The 18879-nt window shown below is 39.7% G+C and overlaps 1 protein-coding gene across 1 annotated transcript in view; it reads left to right on the top strand.

Moving 5' to 3' along the window:
- Positions 1-5919: 5919 nt before the first annotated feature.
- The window catches only part of shisal2b.L (shisa like 2B L homeolog), a 29392-nt gene continuing 16432 nt past the window's right edge, over positions 5920-18879 (top strand). The window contains exon 1 of the mRNA XM_041569162.1: positions 5920-6299. Within this exon, the coding sequence (XP_041425096.1) occupies positions 6106-6299 (194 nt within the window). The 5' untranslated portion in view covers positions 5920-6105. The remainder of the gene's footprint in view (positions 6300-18879) is intronic.

Below are 18879 nucleotides of genomic sequence, written 5' to 3'. Positions count from 1 at the left end.
TTTTTCAATTCCTGGCTTGTTTGGTTGCATAAAAAAACAGGTGTCCTGCCAAAGAGAGTCTCCTGTGGGCTACCAGTCCATTTAAGGGCTACCAAACAGCCAATAACAGCCCTTATTTGACATCCCCGTGGACTTTTTTATGCTTATGTTGCTCCCCAACTCTTTTTTACATTTAAATGTGACTCACGAGTAAAAAAGGTTGGGGACCCCTGCCTTAGACATAGAGGTGGGGCAAGCAATTACTTTCACTTTTCATCCTAGATGTCACTGCACTCCATGCATTCCCTTTCCTTCCTTACCGTCTAACTTTGTAGCCAGTGAAGTGGTGTAACTAGAGTGCGCTAGCCCCCTGCAAAAAAATCTTCAGAGGGGCCCAGCACATTGATCCCCATACTCCCGCCCACTCCCCACCCGGACTCTGCCCCAACCTACCCAGACTCCGCCCACTTCCCCGCCCAGTGCCGCTGTGCTTCCCCGCCACAGGTAAGAGAGCGGCTGGGGAAGGAGGGGTTCTTGTTGGCTTTAAAGGAAACAGACCTCTATAGTTATGCCACTGCTTCCTCTACAGTTATTCCACTGTTTGTCGTCCTGTAGTAGTGCAGATGTATTTATTCAGCAAATAAGGGTAATGGCACACTGGGAGATTTGAAGCACATGGGAATTTCCTGGAAATTCATTTTCTTTGACGTTAGTGTGAATTGCGGGCAGTAAATCACATATAAATCACCTAACTGTCGCAGGAGAAGGCAATTTCGGCAGTTACATGATTTATATCCTATTTTGAGGGGGATTTGCCAAGCACAGGTAGAGCAAAAACCTCTCCTTTGAAAGAAAAAAACAAATTTCAAAACAGGATTTTGCAACGACATCACTATTAACTGATGCATCTTGGAAACAAAGTGTTTTTCAATTACAGTATTCGTTAAAATTAATAAGTAATGCTAAACTTTTTTGTTGTATGTACCTAGAAGGTTTTTTAAGGTTTATACAACACCTCACACTCCATCTATATATCTTATAATATCTTATAATGAATCTTTAATCATTTCATATTAAAGTGTCTTTTGATTTTTTGTAATTGTGGAAAGGAACTTCAAAACAAAATGTTCAAAGCTCATTAGAATTATCAAACAAACTAGAAAGCTTTGAGGAATTTGACTCCTGTTATTGATTAGCTTTTTCTTCTGTATTTTGTTATACCAAAGTAAGGCTATAAGCCACCCTGGCTTTAAAGGATGTGCCTTGTGGATTGTTTTAATGTTTTATTTATTTTTCATCTGTTTAAAGTACCCCAAAGTCAACATATATATTTAAAGAAAAGGTACTAAGTTGGTGACCTGTGGCCTGTTAAGATAGAAAACGATAGTCCATATTTTATAAGGAACCGCATTCTTTTATCTGCTTATGTTTGGTTGCACTGTAGTATTTTGCTTGTAGTCTATTCATATTTCTTTTGATGACTTCACTGGAATTTTCCCACAAAATAAACCTTGCTGTACCGAAAGGGGTTATAAGTGCACATCAGACAAATACAAATAAGCATAGTTATAGTCAGTGCTGTATTTCAGTCCAATGACATCCTAGGCACTGGACTACCCTAGGAACTGGACCTAAGGAGGCCCCTAACTGCACATGTGCACATGACGTCACTTGCATGCTTGTATAGCAACCAGTTATCAGTTACATTTTATCATACTTAACAGCGCCGGGCTGGGCCCCCTAGGCAACCTGGCCGGTCGCATTGCCTCCCACCCCCCGACTCGCATGAATGTGCGCGCACTTGCATGCGCTAACAGATGCACACAGTCCCTCTCACTGTGAGGGAACAGCAGGGCATGACTGAGCAGAGTAAAGAGAAGGGATCGGACTAGGAGTAGGCAGTGAAGGTACGTGCCTGGTGCCCCCCGCCAGCTTTGCTCCCTAGGAATGTGCCTATTTTACCCCTACTACCCCTAGTTCTCTTGTGGAACTAGGTGTTAAATACATGGTGTTAAAACAGTGGTAGCATGTGATTATTTTGGTCCCTTTTGACACAATCCACTGTAGAAACCACAAAATTACTTCCATGTTAAGGGTCATATAACCAGGGTTTTCCAATGTAACTAGAATGGATGGATAGATAGATAGATAGATAGATCCCAAACCCAAAACTGAATCCAAGGTTCCGGTCTAAGCCTGCTCATCTGCCTGTAGCAGCCGCTACTCAGATGCCGCCAGGTCTTAATGTGGGAGAACAAGGGAGAGAGTTCTGGGTGAGCAGGGGAACTGTACGTGTAAACAGGAACTGAGAATAGAAGTGTAGTCACAGACAGGCCGGGTCAATACCAATACAGGAAGCGCAGTACAGAATCAAAGGCAGAGATCGTAATCAAGGTCACAGGCTAGGTCGGTACACGAAATTGGCAGATAAGCGGAATCCGAAAGAATGGTTGAGATATAGGCCGGAGTCTGGACAGGGAGCAGACAAGGGTTGGTCAGGGTCAGGCAAGGTCAAAACAGATCAGGAATACACAAGAATTGCACCCAGGAACTATAGAAATAGACCTTTATGTTGGGCAATGATTTCAATGCAAAGAGCCCTTTAAATTTTAAAATTTCATGCCAATAGCGTGATGACGTCATAACGCCGATACACGTTGAACCAGGAAATGCGCACACAAGAGAATAGCGTGCCGAAATCAGCAGTCATGGGCGTCCCAGTGATCAATGCGGTGGACTTCACCGCCGCCCCACTAGGCTACCAGGGACAGGTATATTTATTATATTACCCCCCCTCTAAAGGGGGCCACTGGACCCCTAGGCTTACCAGGAAATCTGGCATGAAATTGCCGAACAAGCCGATCAGCCTGAATATCAGAAGCAGGGACCCAAGTCTTCTCTTCTGGACCATAGCCCTTCCAATGTACAAGATACTGTACTTTACCCCTGGAAAGGCGAGAATCCACCAGCCTCTGAACCTCATATTCAGACTGACCCTCCACAGATAACGGAGGAGATGGAGAAGACTGTCGCAACACTCTGGCAAGCTTTAACAAAGAAACATGAAAAGTATTAGAGACCTTAAGTTCAGGAGGCAGCACTAGCCTAACAGTAGTGGGACTAATGACCTCTTACACTCTTGTTCAATAGACTGATTTGTTCTTTCCATTTGACCATTAGTTTGAGGATGATATGCTGAATAAAAAGACAAATCAGTACCCATAAGGGGGCAAAAGGCCCGCCAAAACTTTGATACAAATTGAACCGGCTGTCAGAAGCAATATTTAATGGGGCTCCGTGAAACTTGTATATTTTCGATAGAAAAAGCTCGGCTAAGACTTAGCACAAGAGAGGATGGGAAGGGGAACAAAATGAGACATTTTGCTAAATCGGTCAACTACTGTTTCCTTTAGAGGGAGGTAACTTGACAATGAAATCCACGGAGATGTGTGTTCATGGTTTCTTGGGAATAGAAAGTGACTGTACCAATCCCTGAGGCAAGGATCTAGAAGGTTTAGAGCGCTGACAGACTGGACACAGATCAATATAATTAACAACATCCTGTCTCAAGGGAGAGAAGAGAACTGGTCTTTTTGGGCCGGGATGCCCGGCTACTCTAGAGTCATGAGACTCAAACAGGACTGCCTCACAAAGGTTTTCAGGAACAATGTGGAAGCACATTAGAAGAATTAGCCTGGACTTTGGACAATGAACAAGACAGATCTGGACTCAAGGCTGCTTTTTTTTTTAAAAAACATCCGAAAAAGCGGAATATGCTGAAGGTAGCCATTCCAGGGAGGTAGCGGCCAATGTACAGTGAACTTTTTTTACATGAAGCCTCACAGGCTGTACCACAACTAAGAAACCTCCCAGAAACCCAGACGATTTGAGGGTTGTGTCCAGGGCAAACCTAGAATCACAGGAGTGTGAGAGATGTAAATAATATAAAAGAGAATCTCCTCAGAATGATTCTCTACAGACATGAAAAGTTTATCAGACTGAGATGACACCAACCCATTTCCCAGGGGGCTACCATCAATGGCAAGTAGCTTGATTGGCGAGACAAGGGTTTTAGTGGGTATTCTGAGCCCACGTACAAAACTCACATCAAGAAAATTCACAGATTCCCCAGAATCCAGAAAAGCTGGACATTGTACGCAACCCCTGTCCCAATGTAACACAACCAGGATTAACATTGTACAAGAAAGTTGTTGGGGAGTGGAAATGGCATAACCCAAACAGGACACCCCAGACCTGTTTAGGCTTTGGCATTTCCCAGCCTTTTGGGACAGGTGTCGCGGTAGTGCCCCTTTTCCCCACAATAGAGACATAAGCCATTTTCCCGTCTATGGCCCTTTTCATCTAGGGACAAGCGGGTAGAACTCAGTTGCATGGGTTCCTCGTGGGGCCTATGGATGGGGGAAAGAAGATTTAGGAGCAAAATCAGGAGACAAGCTTGGGAGAAAGGGACTCTTCCTGACGTCTCTCCCTATGTCTCCTTTCTATCTGAATTACCAGATGCATGAGGGAGTCAAGTGAGGATTGTTGGGGAAAGTTAATCAGACTATCCTTGATAGCTGCAGCCATCGACTCCTTAAAGCAGTGTCATTCCAGCCCAACGGCAATAATCCTCGACCCACCACTTACCTTGCCTGAGATTACGTATGGCTGCATCAGCAGAGGCGGCGCGGTCGGGATCATCATATATGATGGGCATTGTCTTGTAGAAGGCATCTAATGAGAGATGGGATGTGTCACAAACTAAATGCCCAAAAATGCCCAAAACTTTTTTGGGAAAGAAATGGGCTCTACAAAGGGAGTACCCTCTGAGGGAGTAGCGGTCTGGTTGCCTGGACTGGAGTAGACACAGAGGCAATGGGTTGTGTTCTACCGGCCCAGTCCGACCCACAGGGTCCACAGGGTTTGGTTTCCTTGAAATTGTTGTCCCAGGCTTCCCAGTAAACATCTAACCTATAAGGCAGGTGGAGACCAAAGAGGAAAAAACTGGACTTCACAATCACTAAAAATGTAACAGAAAGTAGCCGTGCACTCTCTGTGCCAATGGGAAATACTAACCCACCCATATTGGGGATCTCCAAGCCATAGGGCAAGTTAACCCTATCGGTCCCTACAAAGTTAAACAGATTATGTGCAGTGTATTGTGCTCACTGGCTATTGAGACAAATTAGAACTATACAGAGACAGCAACAGAATTTCTCCTTATCAGAACTGAATTCCATGTTTAATAATCATGTTCTTTTCTTTTTGCAACTGCTGCATGTGCATTAATTGAAGTTTCTCCGGCTCCTGTACTTATTTCCACTGTGTCTATAGCTGCTATTCTGCACTCACCGGCTGCTTCTGTGCTAAAAGGCAGTTGCAGAGCTCCTTCACTTGGATAATTCTCTATTCTGTTACAAGGGCTTCAAGTCTTATATATTAACCCTTCTTTATAAATGCTAATAGAGCACTTATATGCAAAGAATTCTCTCTCTCCTCCATCTGTCATAGAAATACACATACTGTATAGTGATGAAAAATCTATTTTCAGTTCCTTCATGATCCCTGAACGGCCCTTTCATTAGAATAAAGCTTAATTAAATTAGCAGCTGCTATTCACTGAATTCATAACTTCCCATACAACCCCAAGAACGTTGGTTACTGGACGCTCTTTAGAGTTAATTATGCTTAAATTGCTTGAGAGCACTTCATTTACACCTTTATACCAGAGCATAATTTTCCATTCCATTAAGTTATCCAACGCTTTGGTTTCCTAGGGGGAACTTGCAAAAACAGCTAGCTAAAATAAATGAGTGCATTTGCATTTATAATGATCAAGTACCCAAATTGGGGAGTGGAGGGGGAGGCATGACTACAGCTGATGGTAGTATGAAGGTATATAGGGAACTTACAGTAGATGGCAGTACTGAGCTACATGAGAACAGTAGTGAGCATCTTTCTCTATTAAAGCAATAAATGAAAGTATATAAAGAGCAATACAAAAAAAAAAAAGATCTGTTGCAGAGTCAGTGAGGGGAAGGAAGGGGGAGGCAAAGGCGTTTAGGTGGCTCTACCTGGATAAATTGTTGCTCACACTGCAAGAGAATATTCTGTTCTCCCTCCAGGATGACAAGGAGTCTTGCAGAGTCTTGTGCCAGTTACTACACAGACAGCAACACATTTGTGGATACTTTTGGTTGTCCCAGGAAAGAAGATGGTTCAGACCTCATCTACTGCTGTGGTTTTGTTGACTTGAAATATTGCTGCAGTGAGCCGGGGAACTACTTCCCATACAAGCATGGCTACATGTGGTCCCTAAGGTAAGCATCAAACCCAAGTACAACCTTGTCCTCCTGGTGTTTTGTGTACAAAGATGCAACTTATCATACACTGTGGCTTGATTCCTGTTTATAGAATACAGACACTGGAAAGGTAAAGCTGAAAAATATTTTATGATTAATAAAAGTTACTGACTTACTAAAAAGCTGGAGCAGAATTTGAGCAGCAAGAGTGATTTTTCTTTTGCAAGTGTAAACATTTGTCCCAGTTACTAAACTGAGTATAGGTTTCCTTGTGCGCAACTCTTTATTTATCATGAGTATAACTTTTTTTCCACCAAAAAAGGGTCCAAGGAGGCAGAATCCATTGTAACCTATGGGAAAGTGTAGCAACTATTTCAGCTTTCTGTACGAATCTGGTTGAATGTTTTAAGGCACATCTATGGAAAAATTCATATTTGAGAAAGGAAAGAGTTTCAGTAGGTTAAACTTCTCACGTAGGGTTGTATTTAGCCATGGCTTTGGGAAAGTAGACTTTACACAGCCCAGATATTTATGTAAAATATGACTGTACAGGTATGGGACCTGTTATTCAGAATGCTCAGGACCTGGGGGTTTCCGTATAAGGGATTTTCATGCCTTAAGTCTACTAGAAATCTTGTAAACATTAAATAAACCCAATAGGCTGGTTTTGCTTCCAATAAGGATTAATTATATCTTAGTCTGGATCAAGTGCAAGCTGCTGTTTTATTATTACAGAGAAAAAGGGAATACTCTCTCAAAATTTGGATTATTTGGATAAAATAGAGTATATGGGAGGTGGTCATTCCGTAATTCTGAGCTTTCTGGATAATGGTTTCCCGATTACTGATCCCATACCTGTACAACCTTTGGTCCTTCTGGTTCCATTAAGAGCTGAAGGCGCGCAGGTGGGTTACCATATCAGTAGTTTAGCTGCCATACTAAGGCTATGGGTTCTCACCTACTATTACTTTTTTGTGGTTCATCTTAAGTAAATCCACTCCTCAAGGTGTATATTTGGAATATAGAGTTATATGGATGGGGGGACAGATCTATAAATGGTTTGTAAAAAATGAGTGGCTCAAATTTACTTATCAAGTCTCCCATTGAAGAGCATTGTGTTGTGCTCGTTCTTTTTGTTAAGGGATTGTTTTGTCCATATATTGGCCAAATTGAATATATTGCAATACATGGATAAATAATCCCTGTTCTGTTTAAAGGGTAAGTCATTTTTTAGTAACTTAATGGACAAAATGTCTCAATGTCCTTGATATATTGATAATGGGTTGAGTGCAGAGGACCTTTTGTATTTGTCTATATGTATTTTGTGGTGACAGCCTAATGGTTTACAATTTAGTAGTCAGTAAAGCTTTCCCTTTTTTTGCTAAAGTTCCCTACAAAGACAGACTCTAGCCTCCATAAAACATGTACAAGTAAATGAGGTGATTGCACCCCTGTGCTGTAGAGAGTGAGGGTGTGAGTTCATGACCACCAAGTACCACTAGATTCTACAGTAGTGACTATTTTAATGAGGGAGTATGCAGAATTTGACATAAACACATTCTCAATTTCTCCTTTTAACATTCGCAAGGTTTAATTGAACAGATTTTGGTCAAATTTCTAAAAGATTTGTAGGAAGTCATGCAGAACTGAGCAAACCCTACATCTGTTCTACCACTACATTTCCAGGCATCTTTGTAGGTCATCCACAGCTAGGAAAGGAAAGAGTTTGGACATCAATAAAACATCTAGAGAAGAAAATTTAAAAGAATGAATAATATCATTATGAAATCAATAAAAGTGAGGGTTCAGTTCTTCAAATAAAACATGCAGTTTTGCAAGGACTGTCCCAACCTTAGATTGGAAGCATGTTCATTAAATGTTCGCTTCAGCATGGGGACAATATATACATATGATACACTGTGTTATATGTGTCTTTCCTGGAGATGAAATAGATGGAAAAGTCAGAAAATTGCTGAATCTCCAAAGTAAGGATCTTGGGTAAAAAAAAACCCCATCAAGGTCATGTCTGCAGCAAATGGATTGTCACTGAACTGAGGAAACCACTCCAGGAGATGTCGGGTGATGATCATCTAACAGTAATGATTCTCCCGCACAAAATACAAAGAACATTTTCCAATAGTGCCATTCTCTACATATCACATTGTGCTGCAAATACTCCTGCCAATCACAGGCTGGGGCAACCTATTTATATTGAAAGATATTGCATTTTTTCATAGGAATTGTAATAAAAGGGGGATGTGGCCAACACTGGCACTGAGTTATATGTAGAGATAGTGACAGACGAATAAAATTGGCAGGCATAGATTCACAGCGAATTTCCGCGTTTTGCCACCTGCAAATGTTTTCCCAAAACTGCATCGAAAATTCAACGGTGAAAAATCCGCTGAAAAATTGTCGCACATCAAAATTATCCAGACGCCCATTGACTTTAGTGTATTTGGATAAAATAGTCGCATAGATAAAAATTGACGATCGCGTCAAAAGTTGTTGCGCATCAAAATTATTTTGACGCCCGTTGACTTCAATGCATTTCGCACATTTTCACTGTTTCGCAAATTATTCAGACACAGATTCGCCCATCACTACCAGTGATTCATTTCTTTGTCTAAACTGATTTCTGCAACAATCAAAAAGCCCAGTGTGCCGCAAGCACAAGAGTGGTTGTAACTCTATATAGCTGTTACGTATAGATATATAATACACAAAAGCCATGAATATCTTGTAAATTATATCCTTATAAACGGTGAGTAGTGATGTCATCAGTTATAAACGGTGAGTAGTGATGTAATTTCTGTCACATGACTCACTAAAATTTGTGTATTATAATAAATAAAGTACCCCCAGTTGTAAAATATGAGGATATTAGAAGTTACCTCGAAGTTCCATGACCTGTATAAAAACACTCGGCCTTCGGCCTCGTGTTTTTATATGGTCATGAAACTCCTCGGTAACTTATAATATCCTTATATTTTACAAGAGGGGGTACTTTATTCACTATATATATAACTGTTGTATATGTAATGAAATCATTTCTCCCCCAAGACTTCTCAGCTGATTGTACTAAACATTATGCATTACCAGGTGCAAATACACACTATACATTTGTGAGTGTCCTTGAACCTATTTTAGTGTAAGATTGTACTAAGCCTGCATATTAACCTCTGAAGTGCTAGAAGAAGACTGTGAGTACATGAACTGAACTCTCAATGTGACACAGGGAAGGGATTCTGTATTTATTAATAGGGATGTACCAAATCTTGAATTTGGTTTGGGATTCAGCCAGGATTCATAGTTACATAGTTAAATTGGGTTGAAAAAAGACAAAGTCCATCAAGTTCAACCCCTCCAAATGCATCCATACACACACCCCTCCCTACTTTTAATTAAATTCTATATACCCATATCTATACTAACTATAGAGCTTAGTATCACAATAGCCTTTGATATTATGTCTGTCCAAGTAATCATCCAAGCCATTCTTATAGTCATTAACTGAATCAGCATCACAACATCACCCGGCAGTGCATTCCACAACCTTACTGTCCTGACTGTGAAGAATCCTCTACGTTGCTTCAAATGAAAGTTCTTTTCTTCTAGTCTAAAGGGGAAAATTAATGGAGAGCTGCGGAATTTCACTCTAGTGCCGGAACTTCACTCTTTGATAAATTTACCCCTATATGTTCCTGCCCGAAACCTCCGCTCCTCTCAGAGCAACCGCTTGGTTGTACCCCCCACTACTACTGCTGTTTCCCGTATCAAACCCTTCTCTCTTGCGACTCCTTATATTTGGAATGCCATTCCTGAATCTCTCAGGAGAGAATCCTCGTTCAGTGTTTTTAAAACAAAACTCAAAGACTCCCTCTGGGAGCACCTGGAAAACACCTGAACTGGCACTTATATAACAGTGTAACAAACTGTAACCCACAGCACCTTAATACCCCTCTGAATTGTGTCTGTATGTTACCCTCCCATTTAGACTGTAAGCCCTACGGGGTAGGGTCCTCTAGCCTTTTGTTTCCTTGACACTGAGCACTTAATCTGTATTGTAATTATATGTTTTATATTTATGTGAATTGTATTTCTAATAATGCACTTATTGTTACTTTTTATTCCAATGACCCCTTGTTTGTTACTACTAATTGATTGTTTTGCTGTACAGTGCTTTGCCCTCGAGGAGCGCTTTACAAATAAAAATATACATACATACATACATACAAGTATAAAGCATTTCTCACCAACCCTAGAAAGGTACAGTCCAAATCAGTTACAATGTCTATAGTTCAAGAATTGGACCTATTTTCAAGCTATAAAGAATATATATACATTATTAGCAGTGAGTCTTTCACAAAAAAAAGAATTTAGGATCCAAACCTTGTTTCTCACTAGTGGTTCTACAGAACTAAAAATAAATATATGACAATCTCCTGCTTGCCTCAAATTGCCAGGTGCCTTCACGGGTCATCAGACTTCTCAGTATTCTCAGCTTCTAAATGGATGTTCCCATAAACATTCAGAGCCTGACCCATAGTGCTCATTGAGGCATTCAACATGGCTGCACTATTGTAAATGCTTCAATGTTTCAACAGTTTGAGTAGTCAGGGAAGTGAGAGGGAGGAATCTTTACAAATAAATAACACCTACAAATAACGCTAAGATCATTGCAGTTGTTTAAAAGTAGCTTAGGCTTACATTTCTTTCAGAATCTAAAAAACAGACATCCACTTTAGGGGCAGATTTATCAAGGGTCGAATTTCAAAGTACAAAAAACTTCGAAATCCGACCATCGAATTAAAAAACTTTGAATTTGAATATCGAATTCGAAGTTTTTTCAGCAAATTTGGCAATCCTGCGATCTAATAAAAATCGCAGTTGTCATGTCGGATGTGACGGAAAACGGTAAGTAATGGCAGTGTCGGATCTGACAGTCGTATCGCGTCACAACAATGAGACACGACCCAACACTGCCATTACTTACCTTGTTTCCTTCGCATCCGACTTGATGCCTGCGATTTTGCGAAACGCGGCAGAATCGCCCGTGTAGTCCTGCCCTAAAACTAAGAGAGGTCTGTTAATCAGCTGGCTTCTTCTTCTTTTCCACGGTTTTAATTTGGTTTTGAGATATAAAGAAGAAAGAACAAGTTGTAATAATCATGTAATAACATCAAATCTCAATGCAAAGGAAAGGAGAGAAAGAAGAGAGAGAAGAGGAGGAAATCAGCCCCGGCTCAACCCGATGGAGGGACAGACGAATGAAATAAATACAGTAAAGAATAGACGGCTAATTGTATATTGGGAAAAAATTGGTGTTCAACACTGTTTACTCTTAGACGATACCTGTGAGGTCCTATGATTATGAAGGTAAAAAGTAATTCTAGAGACTAGCAGAAAGAGCGACTGAAGGATAATCCTAATGATATAACCTCTTGCAGCTTCGTAAGAAATAATTCCCTTTGTATCCAACACGGTGTCAAAAAGATTTGAAGGGGTCTCCGTGGTTGGGAAGGAATAAATATACCATGGATTGTCTTTGAAATGGGAGATGGGAATAAAAGTTGATTCCCAATACTTGGCTATTGTGATTTTAGCTGTCAAGAAAATCAATGTTATCAGTGTTCTAGTATGGGTTTTGACATTGGGTATCGTTGTATTTAATAAAATATTCTGTATTATTGGGCTCCTTTAAACAAAAGGTTTGTTCCATCCCATTGCAGTACAGTGAGCCTTTTATAGGAGCCACCAGGATCCAGATTGTGCATTGGTTGCCTGTGGGCAGGAGGATTTGAGGGTCCTGCAGCAGTTCAATAACATTCTTGATCTAATGAACTCTGGTACCTTAGCCCAGAAGAGGCCTAAAGCACATAGCAAAGGAATATACATTCAATTGTTTTTTTTTCTTTATTGTGGTATGTATTTTGAAGACTTCAGGGAAATAAACCCATAACAAAAAGCACTGCACACACACATAGAGAACACAAGCTGGGCTTTCAAATTAACTTTAAATAGAATGAACTAAAAGAAAATGAAGCTTAAATCAAGCTATTCCCCGAGGCCTTCCGGTGGCTGATTGCGAGTAACTGGAGTCATTGACAAGCAATTAGAATCTCCAGGCTTCTGCCCCTGCCCAAACTTCACATTGTATCTTTTCATTACTTTTTTTGGTTTAATAAAATCATTTTATCTCTAACAACGTCCAAGAGCACTGTCAGATTAACATATAGCTGAGACTAAACAATTGTTTACATTGTCAGGACAAACTGAGGTTGGAAATCATTACAATACAAAATGCTGTTTTGCTGTAACATGAAATAGGGCAATTTGCGGCGATTCTCTTTACTTTTTATGGCCTTCATGAAATTACATTTTCCATTTTACCCATAGTCAGTAGGTTGGAAAAAAAGCAAATGTGTAGCAAGTACAGTCTGACGCTTATTGGTTTCCTCATGACTTACTGGGCACTGAGGGGTTTCATGACCATGTAGAGGAACACGTTTTTAAAGTACAGGTTTGGGACCTGTTATCCAGAATGCTTGGGACCTGAGATTCTCTGGATAAGAGATCTTTCTGTAATTGGGATCTCTGTGCCATATGTCTACTAGAAAATCATGTAAACATGAAATAAACCCAATAGGCTGGTTTAATTAATTATAATTATATCTTAGTTGGGATCAAGTACAGGGTACTATTTTATTATTACAGAGAAAAAGCAAATAGTTTTTAAAAAATTTAGATTATTTGAATTAAATGGAGTCCATGGGAGACCACCTTTCTGTAATTTGGAGCTTTCTGGATAACGGATATGGAATCCCATACCTGTACCATAATAAATACAAAAGTCCATTAGAAGGTGGCTTTTACTATCCTCATATTGTAATGAGCACTGGGGGTATATTATGCCTGTAATTATTCATTACGGTATCATACTGTAGTATAGGTATGGGACGTGTAATCCAGAATGCTTGGGACCTGGGGTTTTCTGAATAACAGATCTTTCCATAATTTGGATCTCCATACCTTAAATCTAATAAAAAATAATGTAACCATTAATTAAACCCAATAGGCTGTTTTTTCCTCTAATAAGGATTAATTATATCTTAGTTTGGATCAAGCACAAGGTACTGTTTTATTATTAAAGAGAAAAAGGAAATCATTTTGAAAACTTTGGCTTATTTGGATAAAATGAAGTCTATGGAAGATGGCCTTTCCATTATTCTGAGCTTTCTGGATTATGGGTTTCCGGATAACAGATCTCATACCTGTACCAAGTTAATGATATTACCAGTTAGGTCCATGATGATGGAGTTTAATGACAGTATAACTATGTACTTTGATTTTTTTTTCTTGTATTTATTGCTATTGTTACATGTGCAGGGTCGATGTGTGGCAGACTACATACAGAGGTGCTCCTTCCCTAGTGTGAGGAGTGCTCCAGTGCGCTCTGCCAAAGAATCCAATGCGGTGGCGCACATCCGAATGTTTGGCGCAAAAAAATTCAAATAAAGAAATGCCAGAGACAAAGGTTTAATGCCTGAATATAGGTTCTACTCCAGGAGTGCGCTATAATTCTTAGATTCTTGATTCCTGGATCCTAACCTTCTTGCTCGGATTCCTGAAAACTATGTACTGCCTGCCCTTGACTTCTTGCCCTTGATCTGCTTAACCCCACGTGTACTGCAAACTGCACTTTTATCTGCTTTTCTGCACAGCAGCTTCCTCCTTAGTCCCGACACTTCTATCCCCACCAAAAGGATTGTTACGATTCCTGCAGATGTAGTATTGCAGGGTCATAATATGGTCAAGGCTTAGGTTGCCTCTAATACACTAAAAACTCATCTCTACCACCCCCTACCTATCACCAAGACACACAATTTAGAGTGAGCACAAACTGTAACACAGCCCTATGGACTTTTGTGCCCTTTAGTGTTTTTGTACTTGACTATGGGGTCCAAATAAGTGACCCCTACTATCTTAACACAGGTTGGTGTATCTGATGATTCTTCATAAGGGACTAATCTACATTACAACATATCCTGTATCAGTATCATGGTTTCCATTAGCCTTTATATCCAAAAGAATAGCCCCAATTCACTGTGCTCCTCACCTGTGCATACTGAGCTTTGCACTAAATGTAATCTGGCACAAGACACTGAGCTCAGCGTGCCTGGAGTAGGAGCAGGTGCACAAGTGCATCAGCACCAATGGCCCCAGATTTGCACCCCATTAGCAATCGTATCATAAAGAATCCCTTGTGTCTATGTACAAAGAGTCAAATTTACCTCTCATAGTGAGCCAGTTAGTAATTCAATCAATGCAAAGAAGAAACAAATTATTTGCCTACTTTTGGGGGTCCCATAATGGCACTTTTCCACTTATTCACTTTCATTCAATGTGGTATCAGCACAATATACTAAAAGTTGCCAGTGTAAATGGGTAAATCACATCCAGTACCATCTGAATCCAATTTAATTTTTTTTTTTCTATAGACTATTTTGTCCATCATTGAGACAAGAACACTCAACTGTGTTGTCCCTTTAATCAAAGTGCATAAAAGATCCATGGGCCGGTGAGAATTGTACACCAAGCCATTATGCTTCAGATGTGTCAAACCCTTGAACTACCCGACCCACCCATCTGTAAATGCAGAATATTCATTCCTTTTCATTCTGCTCATTGCTCCTGTCTCTGTATGTTGCTTTATCTGTTAATATTGTGGATACATTTTCTATTATGATGTGTTCGTGTATAGTGCTCCCTATACCCACAACTTTCAGCATTTTTATTAAGTAGCAGCTGCTTTATCACTTTGGGTCTCTAATTTCATTTATTTCTGGTAATCCTTATTCTCACAAATTATATATAATGAGATAACTTTGAGATAATTTTTACTATGAACTAGAGAGTGAGACAATTTGCAGTTGGTCTTCATTTCTTATTGTTTGTGTTTTTTCACATTTTGTTCAACAGCTTTCCAGCAGCTATCTGGTTGCTAGGGTCCAAATAACCTTTGCAACCGTGGAGTAGAATATCTGAATAGAAAAACAATTTGTAAAAAACAATAGCAATACAATTGTAGTCTCATAGGGCAATAGTGTTTGCCTGCTGGAGTCAGTGACCCCCATTTGAATGCTGGAAAGAGTTAGAAGTCAAATAATTCTAAAAATCTATAAAAATAAATGATTAAATAATGAAAAACAATTGAAAAAAGTTTCTTAGAATTGGTCATTCTATAAAATACTAAAATTTAACTTAACAGTGAACCACACCTTTAATGACATTTATCTGAGTTAGTGCTTCGTGTTGCTTTATGTTGGTGTGTAGACTGACTTCACCCTGATTTGTCAGCTGCAGGAAACTCTGCCAGTCACAGACTGAAGTGACAATAAGGGGCCTATTTACTAACTTTCTGATTTCTTTTTTTTCATAATTTTTTTTTTTTAAATTTCTCTAAAACTAAAAAAATGAGAGGATTATGAAGTGTAAAAACCACAAAAAACTAACATTCAGACATTAAGGGGCATATTTATCAAGGGTCGAATTTCGAATTTGAAAAACTTCAAAATTCAAATTCAAAAAGACCAACCAAAATTAAGTTGAAGTTTTTTGTTCTAAATTTGACCCTTGATAAATCTGCCCCTTAAAGGTTTTTTAGATTTTTTTGCTAGGTTTTCATATTTTTATTTGGCTTGTTAAGCTTTTTTTTCCATTCATACTTTTTATATTCAGATCTTTTAATAACTCTTATGGCATTCGTGGTTTTAGAGAAAATGAGTTTAATCGTGGTTTTAAAAAGCTCCAGTGCCAATAAAAACCCCAGGGCAGATTAATCAAAGTTTGAGATTAGAGCTCACCCCAGAAAAAACTCACCCACTTTCTATTCATTCCTATTTTTAGAAGAGTATTTATCGATTGGTGAACTCTAAATTTGATAAATACATGTAACACCCTCTTGGCGACCCCCCTGGTGACAAGGCTGTACCATCTTACCAACTCGGGTCCTGAGTCCCCTTTGCAAGGTGAAAGGATACTGGGAAATTCTTCTCTGGCAGTGCCTCCACCTAATGGGAGCTGGGAATACAACTGCGGGTGGCCCCATTAGGAAAAACATTCAACACACACTTAGTACTGCCGAGCCCACAACTTGCTTGATCCATATGACAATGGTACGCGGTTGCTTAATACCTAGCTGAACGGTAGCTCCCAGCACTGTCTATAGTGCGAGCACTCCGAATCTAGATTTGGAATTAAGGAGCTCTAGCCCTCCTGGTCTAGCTCCCAGGAATGGGGTCGCCTACCCTAGCCTCACATCTGGCTGCTTGAATCACTATCTCCTCAGTGAAATAGTATCCAGCAGTAAGATGGCAGTAAGATCAGTAACAGTAATGGCTGTGTGAGCACATGGCTCTCCTATTTATAGTGAAGTGGTGCAGCAGCGACACCTAGTGACATCCTCTGGTATCGGCCATGCTGCACAGACCCAAGGGCTCCTGCCCCTACCAGAACCCTAGGAGACTCCAAAGCTCAAGTCCAAACAGGGGATTTCCACACCATGTGGTTCAGACCGTCGGGAATTACACATACACTTCAAAAAAAAATTCACACGAATGAATAGAAAGTGGGTGAGATTTTCTATGGTGAGCTCTAATCGCAAACTTTGATTAAGCTGCACCTCCATTTTGCTCTTAAAATGGCATATTTTATATACTGAACTTATTGCACCAGCCTAAAGTTTCAGCTTCTCAGTATCAGCAATGATCCAGGACTTCAAACTTGCACAGGGGGTCACCATCTTGGAAAGTGTCTGTGACACTCACATGCTCAGTGGGCTCTGAGCAGCTGTTGAGAAGCTAAGCTTAGGGCTCGTCACTAATTATCAAGCAGAAAATGAGGTTGGTCTGTAATATAAACTGATGCTACAGGGCTGATTATTAAATTCTGATGCTAATTGCACTGGTTTCTGTGTTGTCATGTAGTAATTATCTGTATTAATTAACAATCAGCCTTATATTGTGACATTTCTATTCTATGTGTACTGGGGCATCTTTGGAGACAGAGATCTTTACTGCTAAAGGGCTGTGGTTGCTTTTGGCTGTGGTTGCTTTGGGCTGGTACAGAAGCCCAAACCAAAATGTACAACATTTCTAGCTAGTTCATTAGTTAAGCTTTAGTTTTCCTTTAATGAAGGTGAATTTACTTATCCCCTGCAGTAAACAAAGTACACAGATCTGTGCCCATTTTAGCATGCCTGAGCTTGCAACTGTCTATTAGATTTAAGATACATACTGTAGAGCTAAAAGCAGTGGTGGACTTACTGATTTACTATAATACTAATGTAATAGATATGTTAAATGATCCAAAGTGATAAATAGAAATGTAAGAATTTGCATAGTGAGTGCAATTTTAGGCACATAAACACAAAATCATACGTGCTATTTGCAAATTGCTATCGCCACAATTGCCCATTATCTAGTTTTCTATTAACATCACAATAATTATTGCTAATATTCTTTCTTCTTTACAGTTGTTCTTTTTAGCATCTTGAACATCTCCTGCATTTTCACTGCTCCTCCATTAACTTTATTCATAAGTAATTGATTTCCATTTATATTCAGGCACAAGGAAATTAATGGACTTAGTTAGCATACTGAATAAAAGGCATTTAAATGGAATTTCTTTACTTTTTTTAAGCTGTTTTTTTTTTCCTCAGACCTTTTTTTTTTTTTTACAGTGGGGTAACCGTATTATTCCAGCCCACCTTTGGCAATTAGAAATGCTCAACATGTGGGAGCCTTTAAATTATTTCATTTTTCTCCATGATAATAAAACAGCAGTTTGTACTTGATCCAAACTAAGATATAATTGATGCCTATTGGAAGCAAAACCAGCCTATTGGGTTTATTTAATGTTTCCATGGTTTTTAGTAGATGTAAGGTATAGAGATCCACATTACAGAAAGACCCCTTATCCTGAAAACCCAAAGGTCCTGAGCATTCTGCATAACAGGTCCCATACCTTTATATATAGTTTATAACAAAGTTAACAGAAAAGGAAGGCAACATGGACAATATAGAACACAGAGCTATACCATTTCATGTACTACTCTTGTTCCATTCAAACCTTTTAAAGGGGTGATTCACCTTTTAGTTAACTTTTAAAACTATAAAAAAAATAGATAATGATTTTTTCTTCTGATTCTTTCCAGCTTTCAAAAGGTCACTGACCCCATCTAAAAAACAAGTGTTCTGTAAGTCTACACACGTGGCGGGTTAAGGTAGTATTGCGGGATAAGGATCAAGTGTGGGTTATGGTAGTATTGCAGATTAGGATCGGGTGCGGGTTAAGGTAGTATTTCGGGTTACAATCGGGCACGGGTTAAGGTAGTATTGCGGGTTACGATCGGGTGCGGGTTAAGGTAGTATTGCTGGTTAGGATTGGGTGCGGGTTAAGGTAGTATTGTGGATTAGGATCAGGTGCAGGTTAAGGTAGTATTGCTGGTCAAGATTGGGTGTGGTTTAAGGTAGTATTGTGGATTAGGATTGGGTGCAGGTTAAGGTAGTCTTGCGGATTAGGATCAAGTGTGGGT

Source organism: Xenopus laevis, chromosome 1L (assembly GCF_017654675.1).
Source record: "Xenopus laevis strain J_2021 chromosome 1L, Xenopus_laevis_v10.1, whole genome shotgun sequence".
NCBI classification, from domain to species: Eukaryota; Metazoa; Chordata; class Amphibia; order Anura; family Pipidae; genus Xenopus; species Xenopus laevis.
Note: the sequence above shows the minus strand (reverse complement) of the source record. Positions and strands in the feature narration are given on the sequence as shown.